Here is a 17,687-nt window from a genome sequence, read left to right as displayed (position 1 = left end):
AATGACTTTCTTAAAGTTTTCTTATAATTAAGTAGAGTCAGATTGTACATTTCAAGGGAAAAAGAATATGAGTACAAAGGGATCCATACCTCAATAGGGTCTACACAGAATGCTACCAGCATATATCTGAAGGTCATCTAACATTACCTTCTGTCCAGAAAGACTTCCCAGAGGTTCTGGATAATCTAAAACCTAAAGGATGGACAGGCTGAGTGAGGCAAAGAGGGTACATGAGGGTGTTCCAGGTTAAGAGCAGAGCTTGTAGGGAAGCATGCAAAAGAACAAGCATTTAATAAATTTGGGAAAGTTCATTGTGAGTTTAGTAGACTACTAGAATAAAGGCATGGAGGAGGAGGTGATGATGACAGAAAGTCAGGCTAGGGATGTGACCAAGATCAAGATATGATCCTTGTTAGACATAATGGGGAACTTTGTTTTACCTTGAAGACAACTGCAGTGAACAGAGTAAACTAAGGTACATGAGATCTTATGGTAAGCATAGAAAGAACACTCTGGTTGCAGTGCAGAGAACGGATTTCAAGGGATAAAGACAAGAGAGGAAGTGCCTTGTCAGGAGGCCAGTTTTCAGATGATAAATGATAGTGTCATGAGGAGAACAAGAATTGTCAGTACTTAATAAATTGGATATAGAGGACAAGCAAAGAGAGAGGAATCAAGGAAGACACCAGTTCGGAGTCTGAGCAGTTGAATAGAAGATAGTGCCATTCATGATGATAGAGATCGCAGGAAGATAAGACAGTCTGTGAATGTTCTCTCTACAGGATAAGAGGAAAACAATGGGAAGAAAGAAAGAGAGAGGTTGAATAAGTAGGAAGAGAGGAGAGAACATAGTATTCGGCCCCCAATACTATTCTACAAACATCTATTTGCATTAATTTATTCATCCCAGTAACACTATAAAGTAATATGATGCCCCCCATTTGCAGGGTTTTCAACCTGGGCCTTCAAATTCCATGTCCAACACTCTTTCTATTATACTTAATTTCTTTCAACATAAAAAAAACCTCTATAAAGGAACAAAAACAATTTTAAAAGAAAGCCACGTTCGTTCTCTTATAATAATTAATACTATTCCAGCTCAGGAAAATGTTTTTCTATTCAAGGTTTTTTTCAGAGCAACCTTAACCTCCTTATTCCTGAGGCTGTAGATCAGAGGATTGAGCATAGGCACCACAATGGTATAGAAAACCGTGGACACTTTCCCCTGGTCCATGGACAAAACAGAAGAAGGATGAAGATACATGAATGCCCCTGACCCAAAGAAAACAGAAACAACAATTATATGTGAGCTACAAGTGCTGAAGGCTTTGGACCTTCCTTCCGTGGAACGGATGCGGAGGATGCTGGCAAGGATGAAAGTGTAGGAGACAATGATAGTGAGGCTGGGCACACCAACATCAAAGCCCACAACAATGAGAACCACCAGTTCATTGAGGTGAGTGTTTGTGCAGGAGAGCTCCAGGAGGGGGAGGATGTCACACATGTAGTGATTGATGCTGTTGGCATCACAGAAGGTCAACCTCAGCATGCATCCTGTATGGGCCCAGGCACCAATAAATGCCCCCACATATACAATCATAGCCAGCAGAGAACAGACCTGCGGGGACATGGTGACTGTGTAGAGCAGGGGCTTGCAAATGGCCACATAGCGATCATAGGCCATTACTGTCAACACATAGCACTCTGCGCTAACAAAGAAGCAGTAGAAAAAGAGCTGAGTCATGCATCCTGCATAAGAGATGGTGTTCAGCTTTGACACAAAGTTTACCAACAGTTTTGGGGTGATGACGGAAGAATAACAGAGATCAATAAATGATAAATTAAAGAGGAAATAGTACATGGGGGTGTGAAGGTGAGAATTCAGTCCAATTAGAGTGACCAAGCCCAGGTTTCCTGTCACAGTGACAATGTAGATTCCTAGGAAAAGGAAGAACAGGGGCAGCTGAATCTCTGAATATTTGGTTAAACCCACAAGGATAAACTCTGTGACTAAGGAACTGTTTCCCATATCCATGCTCTTCCAGTAGGATCTGAAAGATAGGAGAGTAGAATCACATTGAGAAAGAATCCATATTTCCTATGCAATCCCATGCCCAGTCCAATCCAGAGCCAAAAAGCCAAAAGACTCTGCTGAAGTTTAGCTGTTTTACAGAAAGCTGGATCTGGCTCTGCTCATACAAGGAAGACAAGTATCTGGGAGGCATCAAAATACTTTCAAGTAACAATGGGAGAATTATTTCAAGAGAGGAAGAAGCGCAGAAATTTGTCATCTTTTCTCTGCTTTAGTTTGTCACTTGTACTTTTTATTCCTTCATTTACTCCAGTTTGTACTTTTGATCTTTAATCAGTACACACTGGTTACCTGTGCTGGCCACAGATCCAGATCGGACACTGTGTAGGAGATCATGAGTGCAGAGACTCTGGTTTCCCAAGCACACACAGTAAGAAAGTCATTAAGTCAGGAATGGAAGCTGGGTCTCCTTCATAGGAAATTCTCTAAGGGGCAGAAAGATTGGAGACAATCCTTCTGCAAACCCCATTAGCTCAGTGCTATATCTAATCTCTACTTTCTTCCTATGCAGATCCTGTGATCACCTGTGCCCAGGGCCAGAGCTGGTAATAGCAGAATAGTTTATTACTTTCCATAGCTCTGGGTTTTGAAAAACATGAAAACATAAGGGTTCAATGCTCACTCTTCTTTCTCTAGTGGCATCACAGCTGCCTTGTGGTTTTCTCTCCAGCACTGATCTCCAAAAAGAAAGTTCTGCTGCTATGGATGGTAATAGAGCCCAACCAAATACTTTGACTTCCATTTGTGTGGAGGGCTCAGAGCATTTATAATCTCAGTCTTCGACTTGCTCTGAGACTCATTCAGATAAAGATCATTATTTTTAATAATGATTTTACCCAGAGGTGATCATTAAACTACAAAAATAAATAAAAGAATATTAACAGCTCTCTTGATTTTCAACATAATAACAGGGAGCATCATGTATATGATCTTATTCTGAGCTTGGAGGTCTCAGGGGTTTGATACAGGGACTTTCCCAGGAGACTCCATAGTTTAAACCCTTTGGGAAGGGCAGGTGTATGAAACTGTACATGGATGAAGATGCTTATATCTTGGTGTCTTTGGAAGCTCATATTCTACTCAAAATTGCATATTCTTCTGGAATAAATGAGGTAGAGATCTTTTTTTCTCTCATAGTACCTCTTTAGAGACAAATGCTAACACATAGCTAATTATATTTTAAATACCTATAAAAATATTACATGTACATACATATCCTTCCACACATATATATTGTTAACATCATGGCATACTTGATCATATGATTAATGGTTTGTATCTTTTAGACACCATTGCCTTCTGTTCCTTTTTCTTGGCACTCTCTTTCCTGTTTTAGCTCCCCTTCATCCATCATGCCCAGTCATTTATGTTTACAACTTACAACATCATTCCTTATTTTCCTAAATGCTGATATAACCAAATAGATTTATAAGGGCTTTCCAATTGACTACAAACTACATATTTTTTAAAATTTATTTATGAGAGACACAGAGACAGAGAGAGAGAGAGACAGAGAGAGGCAGAGACACAGGCAAAGGGAGAAGCAGACTCCATGCAAGGAGCCTGACATGGGACTCGATCTGGAATCTCCAGGATCACGCCCTGGGATGAAGGTGGCGCTAAACCACTGAGCCACCCGAGCTGCCCAAAACTACATATTTTTTTACCTTTTGCTTTTGTCATTTAATAATATTTTACTAAAATCTCCCAAAATTCGTGTTTGGACATGTCATAACTTTAACAACAATACCACATTGATAGAATTCTATAATTTTTCCATTTTTATCACCAAAAGCAATGACAAAATAGTCATGATTGTGCATACATTTTGATATACAATACTTTTATTTCAGTGGGAAAGATTCCCATAATATTCTTTTAATTAATTTCATGTTTTTTCCCAAATACTATAATAATTCGTATCTCTGCAAGCAATGTATAAAACTACTCCCCCCCCCCCCCCCAAGAACATTAATGAACAGATCATTTAAACTGAAAGTCAACAAGGGAACAGTGACCTTAAATGGTACATTGGACCAGATGGACTTAACATACATATTGAGGATATTCCATCCTCCAACACCAGAATGCATATTCTTTTCTAGACCACACAGAACATTCTCCAGAATAGATCACATATTAGCCTACAAAACAATTCTCAATAAATTCAAGAAGATTAAAGTCATACCATGCATCCATCTTAACAACAATGCTATGAAACTAGAAGTCCACCACAAGAAAAAATCTGGAAAGACCACAAATACATGTAGGTTAAAGAACATTCTACTAAACAATGAATGGGTCAACCAGGAAATAAAAAAGGAATAAAAAATGGATGGAAATGAATGAAAATGAAAACACAATGGTCCAAAATTTTTGGGATGAAGCAAAAGTGGTCATGAGAGGGGAGTGTATAGCAATATAAGAAAAAGCAAAAAAAATCTCAAGTAAACAACCTAACCTTATACCTTAAAGGAGCTAGAAAAATAACAAATAAAACCTAAAGCCAGGGGCAGTAGTTGAGCATCTGCCTTTGGCTCAGGGTGTGATCTCAGGGTCTTGGGATCAAGTCCTGCATCAGGCTTTCTGCTCAGTGGGGAGTCTGCTTCTCCTTATCCTTCTGCTTCTCCCTCTGCTTGTGTTCTTTCTCTCTCTCACATAAGGAAATAAAATCTGAAGAAGAAAGAAGAAGAAGGAGAAGGAGAAGGAGAAGGAGAAGGAGAAGGAGAAGAAGGAGAACTCTAAAAGTTTGGTAGAATTCACCTATGAAGTCCTACAGTCCTGAACTTTTTTCATTGAGAATTTTTTGATTACTGATTCAATTTCTTTGCTGGTTTTTGGCCTACTCAAATTTTCTATTTCTTCCTGTTTCAGTTTTGGTAGTTTATATGTTTCTAGGAATTTATCTGTTTCTCCTAGGTTATCCAATTTGTTGAATAAAAGCGTGAGACGAGGCCAGACACTTAACTGACCGAGCCACCCAGGTGCTCCACTACCTATTCTTAAACTATTCCGAAATATAAAAAAAGAAGGGAAACTTCCAAATTTATTCTGAGTCCAGCATTACTTTGATACCAAAACCAGATAAAGACACGGCTTAAAAAAGAGAGAGAGAGAAAAGAGAACTACAGGCCAATATCCCTGATGAACATAGATACAAAATTCTCAGTAAAATACTAGCAACCCGAATCTAACAACACATTAACTGAAAGTTATCCGAGGGGAGGTAGGTGGGGGAGATGGATTAATAGATGATGGGGATTAGGGTGTGCACTGGTTGTGATGAGCACTGGGTGTTGTATGAAAGTGTTGAATCACTATATTGTGAACCTGAAACCAATATTACATTGTATGTTAATTAACTGGAATTTAAATAAAAACTTTTTTTAAAAGTGGGTTGCATCTCATGCTGTAGTTGTTACACAGTAATGATAAAACACAAGACCTGAAGACTGTGTGTGTGTGTATAGGAAGGCAGTATAAAGAGAAGTTGATGATGAAGATCTAAAAATTTGGGGTTCAGAAATTAAGGAAACATGGAACTCAAAACCCTCTTTACTTTTTTTTTTAAGAACCCTTAACTACAGTGCACACTGGTCATTCCAAATTTAATCCTAAACAGCAACGGCAGCTTGCTTAGAGAAAGTGTCGATTAACCAAAATCAGGACGTAATCAGGGAACTTTCTTTAACTAAGAGGACTGTGTTCTGTTAGGCATTGAAACTCGAAGTGTTCACACTGACTTAGAAACAGCTCTTAGTTCACAGGCACAGGTGAATCTCGTGGCTTACCTGTTTAATGCTCAGCTGTCCAATTTCAACACAGTCATACATACTTTCATTATTTCATTAGTGCCATTCAGATAACTCCAAAAAGCAAGAATTGTTAAGGAAAACTCTACATTTTATGTGTAAAACACCCTGACTTGATTCCCTTCCTTTGAGAGAAGTCCAAATAGACACAGGGAGCTTGATTTGCTAACTAAAAGTCATAGTTAAGTCACTTTATTTATTTATTTATTTTTTAAGATTTTATTCATTCATTTGAGAAAGACAGAGATGAGCGGGGGTGGAGGAGGGAAAAGAGAGAGGGAAAAGCAGACTCCCAGCTGAGCAGGGAGCCTGATGGAGGCTTGATCTCAGGACCCCAGGATCATGACCTGATCCGAAGGCAGACATTTAACCAACTGAGACACTCAGACGCCCCCAAGTCTCTTTCTTTTAAACTTTGCCAAAATAGATTTTACAAGTTTTATTTAAACTTTTGGTAGTTACTGTTTTCAAAAATAATCTAAGAAAATGGACACTAATTTGAAAGAAAGTTTACCTTCTCTAAATGCAACAGATTTAATTTGTATTTTCAGTCCTCTTGAATGAAAGATTAGTGACCAGGTTTAACACATTCTTGGGGCCACCTCAAATAGTGATTAAATATATAACAGAATGGATGCAACTCTGCAATATCTACAGAGGTCCCCAAAAATAGCACAAATATTATTTTCTTATGTAGATGCACTTCAGTCTCAATAAGGAAAACAATTTTATCAAAAGGGACAGTAAGGTGCTTGGGTGGCTCAGTTGGTTGCGCACGCAACTCTTGATTTCAGCTCAGGTCATGATCTCAGGATCGTGAGATTTAGCCCTTCTTGGAGTTCCATGCTGGGCTTGGTGCCCACTTAGTATTCTCTGTCTCCCTCTCTTCCTCTGCCCCTCCTCCTCCCTCTCTCTCGAAAAAAAAAAAAAAAGAGAGAGAGAGAACAATAAATAAATTTTTAAAAAAGAATGAAAGAAAACACCAACTTAGATCAACCATTTTATATAAATAAAACTTAGATGAAAAGCATATTAATAATGGAGTAAGGAGATGTGGTACGAGAAGTCATGCAAAGCATAAGTTTAGCAATGCTAAACATCTACAACAAGCAAAAATACCAGTCTTGCCAACTTTCACAACATCTACAACTTTTTTGTAAAGATTTTAATTTATTTATTCAAGAGAGACACACAGAGAGAGGCAGAGACACAGGCAGAGGGAGAAGCAGGCTCCCTGAGGGGAGCTCAATGTGGGACTTGATCCCTGGACTCCAGGATCACGGCCTGAGCCAAAGGCAGATCCTCAACCACTGAGCCACCCAGGCATCCCTCACAACATCTACATCTTAAGTGGATATTAGAAAGCAAGTAAAATTGTAAATATTATTAGTTATCTTACAAAATGTTGACATCATTGCTTAGTTAAGATCAAGGATTTTTAGAATAAAAAATTTTTGGCCTCTTTTCTCCAAAGAAAAACAACATCCTTTTACAGAAAAGGCACATAATTTAATTTATTCACCAAAAGTTTCTTTGAAATTATTGTTGCTTCCCTAATCACAGCTTGAGGGTGTTATATCTTAAATTCATAAGAAGTAGCATCTAGAAGTCAACAAAAAACAGGAGTGACTTAGTTTTTTTTATGTCCTCAAGTCCTAGGGAGGTTAACTTTTTTTTTTGTTTTTTTAATATCAAATAACTTGAGAAATCCTGTGATCCTCATATTTCTGGGGCCTTCCAGGAAGACATGGAGAATCATAAGAAGGGACTTTTATCACGTATCATTTTGCTTTCCAGATTCCTTCTTCCTAATTTGAGTTTTAATTACTACGTACTGCTTTATCTTTTGAAATGACCTCTATCTACCTGGTCCCACAAATGTGACTACCGCTTTTCCCCTTCATTCCACCAAACACTACTGCTGTATGCTCACTGTACATTATAAATTTTATGAAAGCTTTATAGACTATATTTTTACAGCACAGTATAGAGCAGGATTAAAACTGAGATTGAAATGTGGTTTCTAAATCCTCCATGACCATTCTGTACACCGAGACCTCTTATTTATTGGCCATGTGTCTTGTTGAGCCATGGCCTAATTATATGTTCTGAGATCCTTTCTCTCCTCTGTCTTGCTCTGTGAATTACAAGTATGCATGAACATTCCAAATTCATTTTATTTTTTAAAACTATTTATTTATTTATTTATTTATTTATTTATTTATTTATTTACATTCCAGTTAGTTAATATACAGTGTAATTATTAGTGTCAAGTGTACAATATAGTGATTCAACACTTCCATACATCACCTGGTGTTCATCACAAGTATATTTCTTAATTCCTATCATCAAATTCATTTTATTTTAATTTTGAAAAAGTAACATTTCATTTGAGCCAGTCCTTTCTGAACTGTACTTGCCTGCGGAGCCTCCCCTTTTCCAAGGGGAAAAAAAGAAAAACATCAGAATGTTTTCCTAAACAAATAAACAATCGAAAGCAATACCCATCCTGAGAGAAATTCATGTATCATCCTGGAACAAAGCGGAGTCAGTTTTGAAATCAGAAATGCTTTCTCGTTTTCCATGCTTATGGAAACAAAAAGTAATAGAATAAAGTAGAAGCAAAGTACACTACAGAGTAGTAGACTTGAAACCAGAAGGCTGAGAGTTTAGTCTATACTTTTTCATTCAGAAGACAGACAGCTGTAAGTCACTAGCCACTCTGAGCTTTACTTTCCAATCCATGCAATAAACATATTCCAGAAAAAAAATAAAAGTTCACTATGATAAAGAAAAAAATAGATAATAAGCTTATTTCTTAATATTATTACTAACTGAAAAAAGGGGAGAAGAAAGTGTGCAAATGGAGAAGAAAGAGAAGCCTACTCTACAAAAAGTAAAAATATGATGTTGTTGGGCAAAAAAAAAAAAAAAGTAAAAATAAATTATAGAGAGAAGATTCTCCTTTCCTTCAACATGATAAGAAAGAAATAGGATAAGAAGGTTGCCAATGAAATTACTATAATTAAAAACAGAAGCTCCCTGTCTTGTGACTAACTAGAGACGCTGTTTATGATCAAAACTGCCTCCTACTCAGAGTTTTTCTCACAGAACATTTAACATCTTTATTTCTCAAGCTGTAAATGAAAGGGTTCATCAAGGGAACCACATTGGTATAAAAGACAGAGGAGATTTTCCCCTCATCCATAGACCCAACAGAAGATGGTTTAAGATACATAAATGCACCTGATCCAAAGAACAAAGAAACAGCAATTATGTGGGAACTGCAGGTGCTGAAAGCTTTGGATCTGCCTTCAGTGGAGCTGATGCGCAGGATGCTGGAGAGGATGAAACCATAAGACACAAAGATGGTGACAGTGGGCACAATGATGTTGACGCCCACCACAATGAAAACCACCAGCTCATTCACATACGTGCTGGTGCAGGAGAGCTGGAGCAGAGGGAGGATGTCACAAAAATAATGGTTGATGGTGTTTGCATCACAGAAGGTCAGTCTCAGCATGCATCCAGTGTGGGCCATGGCACCTGAGAATGCCATCAAATATGAACCAAGCATAAGGAGGGAACACACTTTAGGGGACATGACAACATTATACAAAAGTGGGTTACAGATGGCCACATAGCGATCATAGGCCATTGATGTCAGCACGTAACATTCAGAAATGCCAAAAAAACAGAAAAAGTAAAGCTGGGTCATGCACCCTCTGTAGGAGATAATATTCTTCTTGGATATAAAGTTAGTCAGCATTTTGGGTGTAAACACAGAAGAATAACAGAAGTCTATGAAGGACAAATTGAAGAGGAAAAAGTACATGGGGGTGTGGAGGTGTGAATTCAACCCAATTAGAGTGATCAAGCCCAAATTTCCCAACACAGTGACCACATACATGAGTAGAAACAGGCAGAACAGGGGGAGCTGGAGATCTGGTAGGTCTGTGAGCCCCACCAGAATGAATTCAGTCACAAAAGAAGCATTTCCAGGAGGCATTCTTCTCTAAAGGGATCTGTCTGCACAGAAAAATAGTTACATTAAGAAACAACTCAACTCTTCTTGCAAGATCTTATACAAAAGAGAGTGTGTACATTGGGAATGCCTGAGACTAGCCCAACCTGGACCCAAAGAACCTTACCACTACCGTGATATGAAGGGACTCTAACTCTCCCTTTATTAAAGCCTTTATAAGATAAATATAGCAAAGGGCATCTCAAACTTAGCCGAGAGAGGCACGTCCAACGAACTTGACCTCTGGACACACCAATGGAGAAGAGAGAAGTTGGGACCAGGACAGAATTATCCTTCTCACATCTCACCATTTTGTTCATTCACTTCACCCTCTCCTCACCCGTAAAATAAGAGGCAGAAACCGTAGCAACCCTGTGCTGGCCTCAAGTGCAAATTATACTTGATGGAGTGAGAATTAAGAACACAGCTTCTGGGGCAGCCTGGGTGGCTCAGCGGTTTGGCGCCTGCCTTCAGCCCAGGGCATGATCCTGGAGACCCAGGGTCGAGTCCCATGTCGGACTCCCTGCATGGAGCCTGCTTCTCCCTCTGCCTGTGTCTCTGCATCTCTCTCTATCTGTGTCTCTCATGAATAAATAAATAAAATCTTTAAAAAAAAAAAAAGAACACTGCTTCTGACCTAAATAAGAGACCGGGGTCCAGGGGAGGCTGAGTTACTGCCCCATGTCACAGAGTAAAAGCCATGAATCCAGGAGAGAGAGTTCCATCCCTGAAGAGGGCACTTACTGGTGGAGATACTGAACCCTCTAATCTCTGAATATCCTCTTATCTTCCTCGAACACATTCTCCTGCCAACTTCACTTGAATGTCAATACTGCACAAAATAGGAAAGAAAGTGGCATATCTCAGACCTCTGAACTTTCATTTCAAAACAAAGAATGCGTTATTATAAATGGAATTCAGATACTCACGCTCCTTAGGTAAGAAAAGCTCCATGTTCTCTTATCCCTGGTATTTACCCCTGTGGTCCTGGAAAGGTAATTTCAGGCTCTGAGGCTTTGGTTCTAATAGGATTCAGCCTGACTTAAATTTGGATATACCCCTGAAATCTTTCTGATCATAATTTCTGATTATGACTTCAAGTCTACTTGGGAAGCAGAGAAAAATAAAGATTTTATTATTACCACACTTACTACTTGATTGGACATAGTTTAAAATGTGTTTCAGGATATAATGTACTTGGTTATAAATAGGATAGAGGCTTGCTTAGTGTTTTCCTCAGGGAACAGATTTTATGTGTAAAAGAATAAGGAGACGTGTACCGTGGGCCATGACACGTCTTTAGTTCCTAAGGGACTCAATATTTCACTCATTTTCACTTCTCTCTAGGGATTGTACATCCTTAGATTCAAAGTAAAGTCCCATCTCCCCTCTAGTTTCATCTCTGAAGGGAAATCTACTGTGTTGTTCCATCCCTTCTTTGTCCTCATATCCTAAATGGAATTTTTTTCTGAAAGGGTTCTGCCTCCAGGTTTCTTTATTTCTTGACCTCAAATTTTTCAAATATTGGTATAACTCACCTGTTCTCTCTCCTGAAATATCTCTAAAATAATTTGCAAAACATTTTTAACTAAAAAATCATAAATAATAATAATAAAATAATTTGCAATACTATTTGTTCCTTCTCAAGTTTACACTTTAATAACCTACTGAAAATTTTTACCTGATCTGCTTACTATCATTTTATGCAACATTTCAGCAACTGGGGTTATCAATTTCTTTTCATCACAGAAAAGAATAGGGTCAATGGAGTTAGAGGGTATGTGTATGAATTCTATCTGCCTACTTCCACTCTTACAGTAATACCTCGGGCAGGTTACTTAATTTCTCTTTCTCTGGTTCATTTTTGTAAAATAAGGATGATAGAAATAGCATTTCTTTCATTGGGTTGGTGTGATAATTAAATTTTTATTTTATATTTTTAAAGTTTTTATTTATTTTTTTGAGAATATATTTCATTTTATTATGTTATCTTATAAAGAGCTACTTGTTAATCTTAACATTTATTTTGGACCTCTTCTATCCTTCTTATATCAATTACACTTAGTTAACATAATACTAGTTTCAGGTGTGCAATATAGTGATTCAACACTTCCATACAACACCCAGTGCTCATCACGGCAGGTGCACTCCTTAATCCCCATCACCTATTTCACTCCTCCCCTCTGAGAATCAGCAGTTTGTTCTCTCTCTCTCTCTCCCTTTAGTAATATGGTTAGAACAGTGCCTGGCATATAATAGTCAATAAATGTCAGTGGTTATTATTTATGTCCTCATGAATACATCATAATATTCATCAGACATTTTTTCCCCTTAATTCCTATGTTCCCCTATAAACTATATAAGTTCTATAAGGACGAACATCTCCTCTGTCTTGCTTAGTACTTTGCTTCTGGGGTTAAGATCAGTGTAGAGCATGTTGAAGAAGTTCAATAATATTTCTGAAAATCATGTTGTTCTTTGGCTGTGAACCTTCAGAAAACATTCCACATGTCTCACATGCTAAGCAATGTGTCAACAACCACAATGACCTCCATCCTTGTCCCTCAGCCACCACATATCCTCTTAGATTTTAACTGAATCAGACTGCTCAGCTGTAGTACCTCCTATTATTCTAGCATTTTCCTCTTATTCTGTCATGATCCTCTTACACTGCTGCTAGAATAAGCTTCAAAAGCTAAGCTCTGTCTCTCCTTAGTTTAAGAGCCTTCACTCGTTTTCCATTACCCATTGGGCAGTTGAAATTTTGTAATAAAAGTATGAGTCTCAAAATTAAGAATAAGTCTTGGATAAAATTAAAGAAGAAACCGAGTCAGAGTTATATTTAGGAAGCCTTGAAAGAACTATTTTGATTGATTTAATAAGTATTTTGCTCACATTAGGTGTTTTCTTTTTAAAGAGTTATTTATTTATTTGAAAGAGAGAGAGAACATGAGCAGGGAGGAGAGGCAGAGGGAACGGGAGAAGCAGGCTCCCTGCTGAGCAGGGAGCCCAAAGCAGGGCTCGATCCCAGGACCCCAGGATCATGACCTGTGCCAAAGGCAGACTCCCAACTGACTGAGCCATCCAGGTGCCCCCACATTAAGTGTTGCACAAACATTTAGCCTTCTTACAAATATAAGAAAAAATATTGGAGAATGTTTCTATTTCAAAGACCATAGGGTATAGTGAACAATGATCACAGTCCAGGTGAACCAAAGATAATGGTTAAAATTTACATGTAAATCTGCACAAACTCACCTTCTCATCATGATAAATTACAGTTTCTCTCTTCAGTGTTTCCCAAAAAGGAATAAGAATCTCACAAAAATGTTCATTAGTTTAAGTAACATATTTTTTATTTAATATCCTGGGAATGCAACCTTCAATCTAGTTAGAAAGTTTCTAGCTTCAAGTTACGGAATGCCCAATTAAAACCCCATTTTAAACAGGAGCTTATTTCTCTCACCTAGCAATAAGTTTAAAACTAGATTATCCTAGGTTTGTTCCAGCAACAAATCACTCTTATCAAGAATTCAGTCTCTTCCATTTTCCTGTCCTCAGTTTGTTGGCCTTCATTGTCAGGCTTGTCATCTCATGGTCACAAAAAGGTTGCCATAGCTCCAAGATCACATCTAAACACCAATATATCCAAAGAAGAAAGCAAGCAACAAGGCAAAAGAATTATTTTCATATATCTCTCTATATCATGAAGTAAATCATCTCCAAATTCCAATTAAATGTTTCTTTGCAGTCATGTGGCTATGGCACATAGCCCACCCAGCTGCAAGGAAAACTGACAGAAATGAGAATCTCCCTTTTCAGCCTCTATAAAAAAAAAGAAGTTTCTGTCATTAAGAATACTTGGATCAGGTTGCTTTGGATGGCTCAGTAAGTTAGCACCTGCCTTCAGTTCAGGTCATGATCCCAGGGTCCTGGGGTTGAGTCTCACATCAGGCTCCTTAGCCAGAGGGGAGTCTGTTTCTCCTTCTCTCTCTGGCTCTCTCCCCACTCACACACACTATGTCTCTCAGATAAATAAATAAAATCCTTTTAAAAGAAAGAATACTTGGAGAAGGAATACCTATTGCATAGACCATCCATACAATCTACTACCAACAAAGAGCTTGTAAAAGATATTTATAATAGGGATTGTGTTTTTCAATTTAAATATAGAGTATAATTGTTATTTTTTTAAGTGAATTTACAGTTTTAAGCTTTAAATCAACCCAATTGCCTTGGGATATTCAATTCATGTTATAAATATATTGGTATTTGTATGTGGAAAAAGGAACATATATAGCTACATATTTACACATATGCTACTGTATGTATGTGAGGGGAGGAGAGCATCATTTTATAAGAGAGAGTAAAAAAGCATCAGATACTGAATGTTTCAAACTGTGGAAAGTAAAGAGTGCCTCCAAACAGAAAATAACTTGTGCTACCATAATCACACACACACACACACACACACACACACACACATAATTTTTTTCCATAACAATTCCTAAAAGAGAGAGATGGAACAGATTGCTAGGCAATAAATATCTGATGGATCAAAATTAAGATTATACCTTTTGAAATTTTATTTTATTATTTTTTTGGTTTAAACTCACAGATTTTATTTTTATAATTTAAATTCAATAGCCACTGTATATTACATCATTAGTTTCAGATGGAGTATTAATTACACAGCCATCAGAAATGATGAATATCTACCATTATCATCAATGTGGATAGAACTGGAGGGTATCATGCTGAGTAAAATAAGTCAATCAGAGAAAGACAATTATATGGTTATATTTATTTGTGGAATATGAAAAACAGTGCAGAGTATCATAGGGGAAGGGAGGGAAAACTGAATGAGAAGTCATCAGAGAGGGGGAAAAGCCATGAGAGACTCTTACTATAGAGAAAAACAGGATTGTTGGAGGGGAGGTGAGTGGGGAGATGGAGTCACTGGGTATGGGCATTAAGGAGGGCAAGTGATGTGATGAGCCCTGGGTGTTACATGCAACTGATGAATTACTGAACTCTACGTCTAAAACTAATGATGTACTATACGGTGGCTAATTAAAATTTCAGTTTTAGGTTTTTTTGATGTATCTTCTTAGCTTTCTATCTTGTTTAGAATCTTCCACATATAATATTTGAAACTGATAAACTAAATTAAGTAATAAAAGGGAATTTCATTATGCAGAATTTTAGAAAAATATTGAAGGTAAACAGAAAATTATTAATTACATGAATTGAGGTTTATTTATTTTTTTAATAATAAATTTATTTTTTATTGGTGTTCAATTTGCCAACATACAGAATAACACCCAGTGCTCATCCCGTCAAGTGCCCCCCTCAGTGCCCGTGGCCCATTCACCCCCACCCCCCGCCCTCCTCCCCTTCTACCACCCCTAGTTCGTTTCCCAGAGTTAGGAGTCTTTATGTTCTGTCTCCCTTTCTGATATTTCCTACCCATTTCTTCTCCCTTCCCTTCTATTCCCTTTCACTATTATTTATATTCCCCAAATAAAAGAGAACATATAATGTTTGTCCTTCTCCGATTGACTTATTTCACTCAGCATAATACCCTCCAGTTCCATCCACGTTGAAGCAAATGGTGGGAATTGAGGTTTAAATTCTTGCTAAGAAACTCCACTTCTTATTATGTTACAAAAAAAGACTCTGGGCTCCCTTCAGGGATATCCTTGTACCAATCCTGGCTCCCATCTGAAGAAGGTCTGATTAAAAATAAGAAGGCTTCAAGTGGAAGTTATGACGTATTAAAAATAGATCAAAAAAATAGAAATCCTGTGAGTAAAAGCAATGAGCAACTGCATTTCTGGAAAATAGGAATCAGAAATGTGCCCTAGCAAATCCTACAGTGTCATGATACATGTATTGTTTAAAGAGAGATGCAGTAATCTGGAGTTCAAGGTATTTGGGTATAACTGTCCTACCAATAACCCACTTAGAGGAAAACTCTTTTAGCCTCTGATATGTGTTAGATCATAAATTCTCTAAACAGTCTAGAACATAACTCATGATAAAGGAGAGAAGGGGGACGTCTTCATGGCTCAGCGGTTGAGTGTCTGCCTTTGGCTCAGGGCATGATCCCAAAATCTGGGATCAAGTCCCACATCAGGCTTCTTGCATGAAGCCTGCTTCTCCTTCTGCCTGTGTCTCTGTCTCTCTGTCTCTCATGAATAAATAAATAAAATCTTTAAAAAAAAAAAGGAGAGAAGGAACACTAGGTCTGCTGATTTGCATTAGGCATCTTTTGAAAAATAAAAAATGATCCTGGTTGCTTGTAGGAAATAAACCGTAGGAGGCAATGGATGAAGCAAGCATTTAATTAGAGAGCTTTGTGTTAATGCTAGTAAGAGACAACAGTTTCCCAAATCAAGGTAGTGTCATAGTTGTGATATATAGGGTAGTTATGTCTATATTATATACATGTTTTATGTGTATATGGATATTATGTATTATGTTTTAATCCCTGGTACTCCTTTTCATTTAGTAAATGTCCAAGTTTCACAATTACCAACAATTTCCACCATGATCTTGTCCCATGTTGCATGTCTGTCCTTGTTTTCTTCAACTCTGTCTCTTACTGTTTTTATTCAGTACATTGGCCTATTCTGTACTCTCAATCATGACAAAAGTATCACCTTAGGAGTTTTGCACTGGCCAATAAACTGCCTTAAAAATATTTTTTTTTCCAGGGGCACCTGGGTGGCTCAGTTGGTCTAGTGTCTGCATTTGGCTCAGGTCATAATCCCAAAGTCCTGGAACTGAGCTCCATGGTAGGCTCCCCGCACAGAGGGAACTCTGCTTCTCCTTCTGCCCCTCCTTCTGCTTGTGCTCACTCTTGCTCTCTCTCTCTCTCTGTGTCAAATAAATAAAACTTTTAAGAAAAGATACTTTTCCAAATACTCGCTTTAAACATAACCTTCTCAATGAATTAGGATCCATGTCCAATTTACCTTTGTATTCTTAATATTTAACACATTTCTTGACATAGGATTTCTTTTCCTCTCTTCAGATTGCTTCTTCTTAGATGCCAGGTAGCTGCAAGGTGAATACTATGAGAAAGTCTCTTAAAATGCCAGTTTACTTTTACTGACTAAAATATTCTATTTGGAGAGTCTGCTTAACAGCTACTATTTAAATAAATAATATATATTTATTTTGTTTTTTAAATATTTATTTATTTGAGAGAGAGAGAGAAAGAGGTAGCACATACAGGGAGAGGGAGAAGCAGACTCCTAATTGAGCATGGAGCTTGATGCAGGGCTCGATCCCAGGACGCTGGGATCATGACCTGAGCTGAAGGCAGATGCTTAAATGACTGAGCCATCCAGGTGCCACACCACCCCCCCTTTTTTTTAAAGAACATATTTTTATTTCAAAATGAGAGAAAATTTATGACTATAAAACTGGGTTCATGGAGGAACAAAACACATCTGCCTCTTCATTTCTTACTAAGGGAAGCTGGCTGTTCAATATTCATTCTCTTTTAATACCCTGCTCAATTTACCATTCATTTTTATGAAGTATTTAAAACCAATTGTACCTCAGGAAATTAATTTTTAACCAAAAAGTTCTAAATATAGATACAGATCTAGCCTTAGAGTTCTCAATATTTTGACAACAGGTCTAAGTCAAAATTAAGTAGAGGAAAAGATTGAAATGAAACAATGACCTGGATATGGAAACTCAGTTTATTAATAAAATGAATGTTAAATTTAATGGCATTTAAATA

The 17,687-nt window shown here is 37.6% G+C and overlaps 2 protein-coding genes across 2 annotated transcripts; both read right to left on the bottom strand.

Moving 5' to 3' along the window:
- Positions 1-1,099: 1,099 nt before the first annotated feature.
- Positions 1,100-2,035, bottom strand: LOC112920190 (olfactory receptor 8B8-like). The gene has a single exon (XM_025998841.1). It carries the CDS (start codon positions 2,033-2,035, stop codon positions 1,100-1,102), a length of 936 nt encoding a protein of 311 aa, XP_025854626.1.
- Positions 2,036-8,980: 6,945 nt separating this feature from the next.
- LOC112920189 (olfactory receptor 8B8-like) lies at positions 8,981-9,913 on the bottom strand. The gene has a single exon (XM_025998840.1). The coding sequence runs from the start codon at positions 9,911-9,913 to the stop codon at positions 8,981-8,983; it is 933 nt and encodes a 310-aa protein (XP_025854625.1).
- Positions 9,914-17,687: the final 7,774 nt, after the last annotated feature.

The sequence above is a fragment of the Vulpes vulpes genome, chromosome 12, assembly GCF_048418805.1.
Source record: "Vulpes vulpes isolate BD-2025 chromosome 12, VulVul3, whole genome shotgun sequence".
NCBI lineage: Eukaryota > Metazoa > Chordata > Mammalia > Carnivora > Canidae > Vulpes > Vulpes vulpes.
This window is presented reverse-complemented; position numbering and strand designations above follow the sequence as displayed.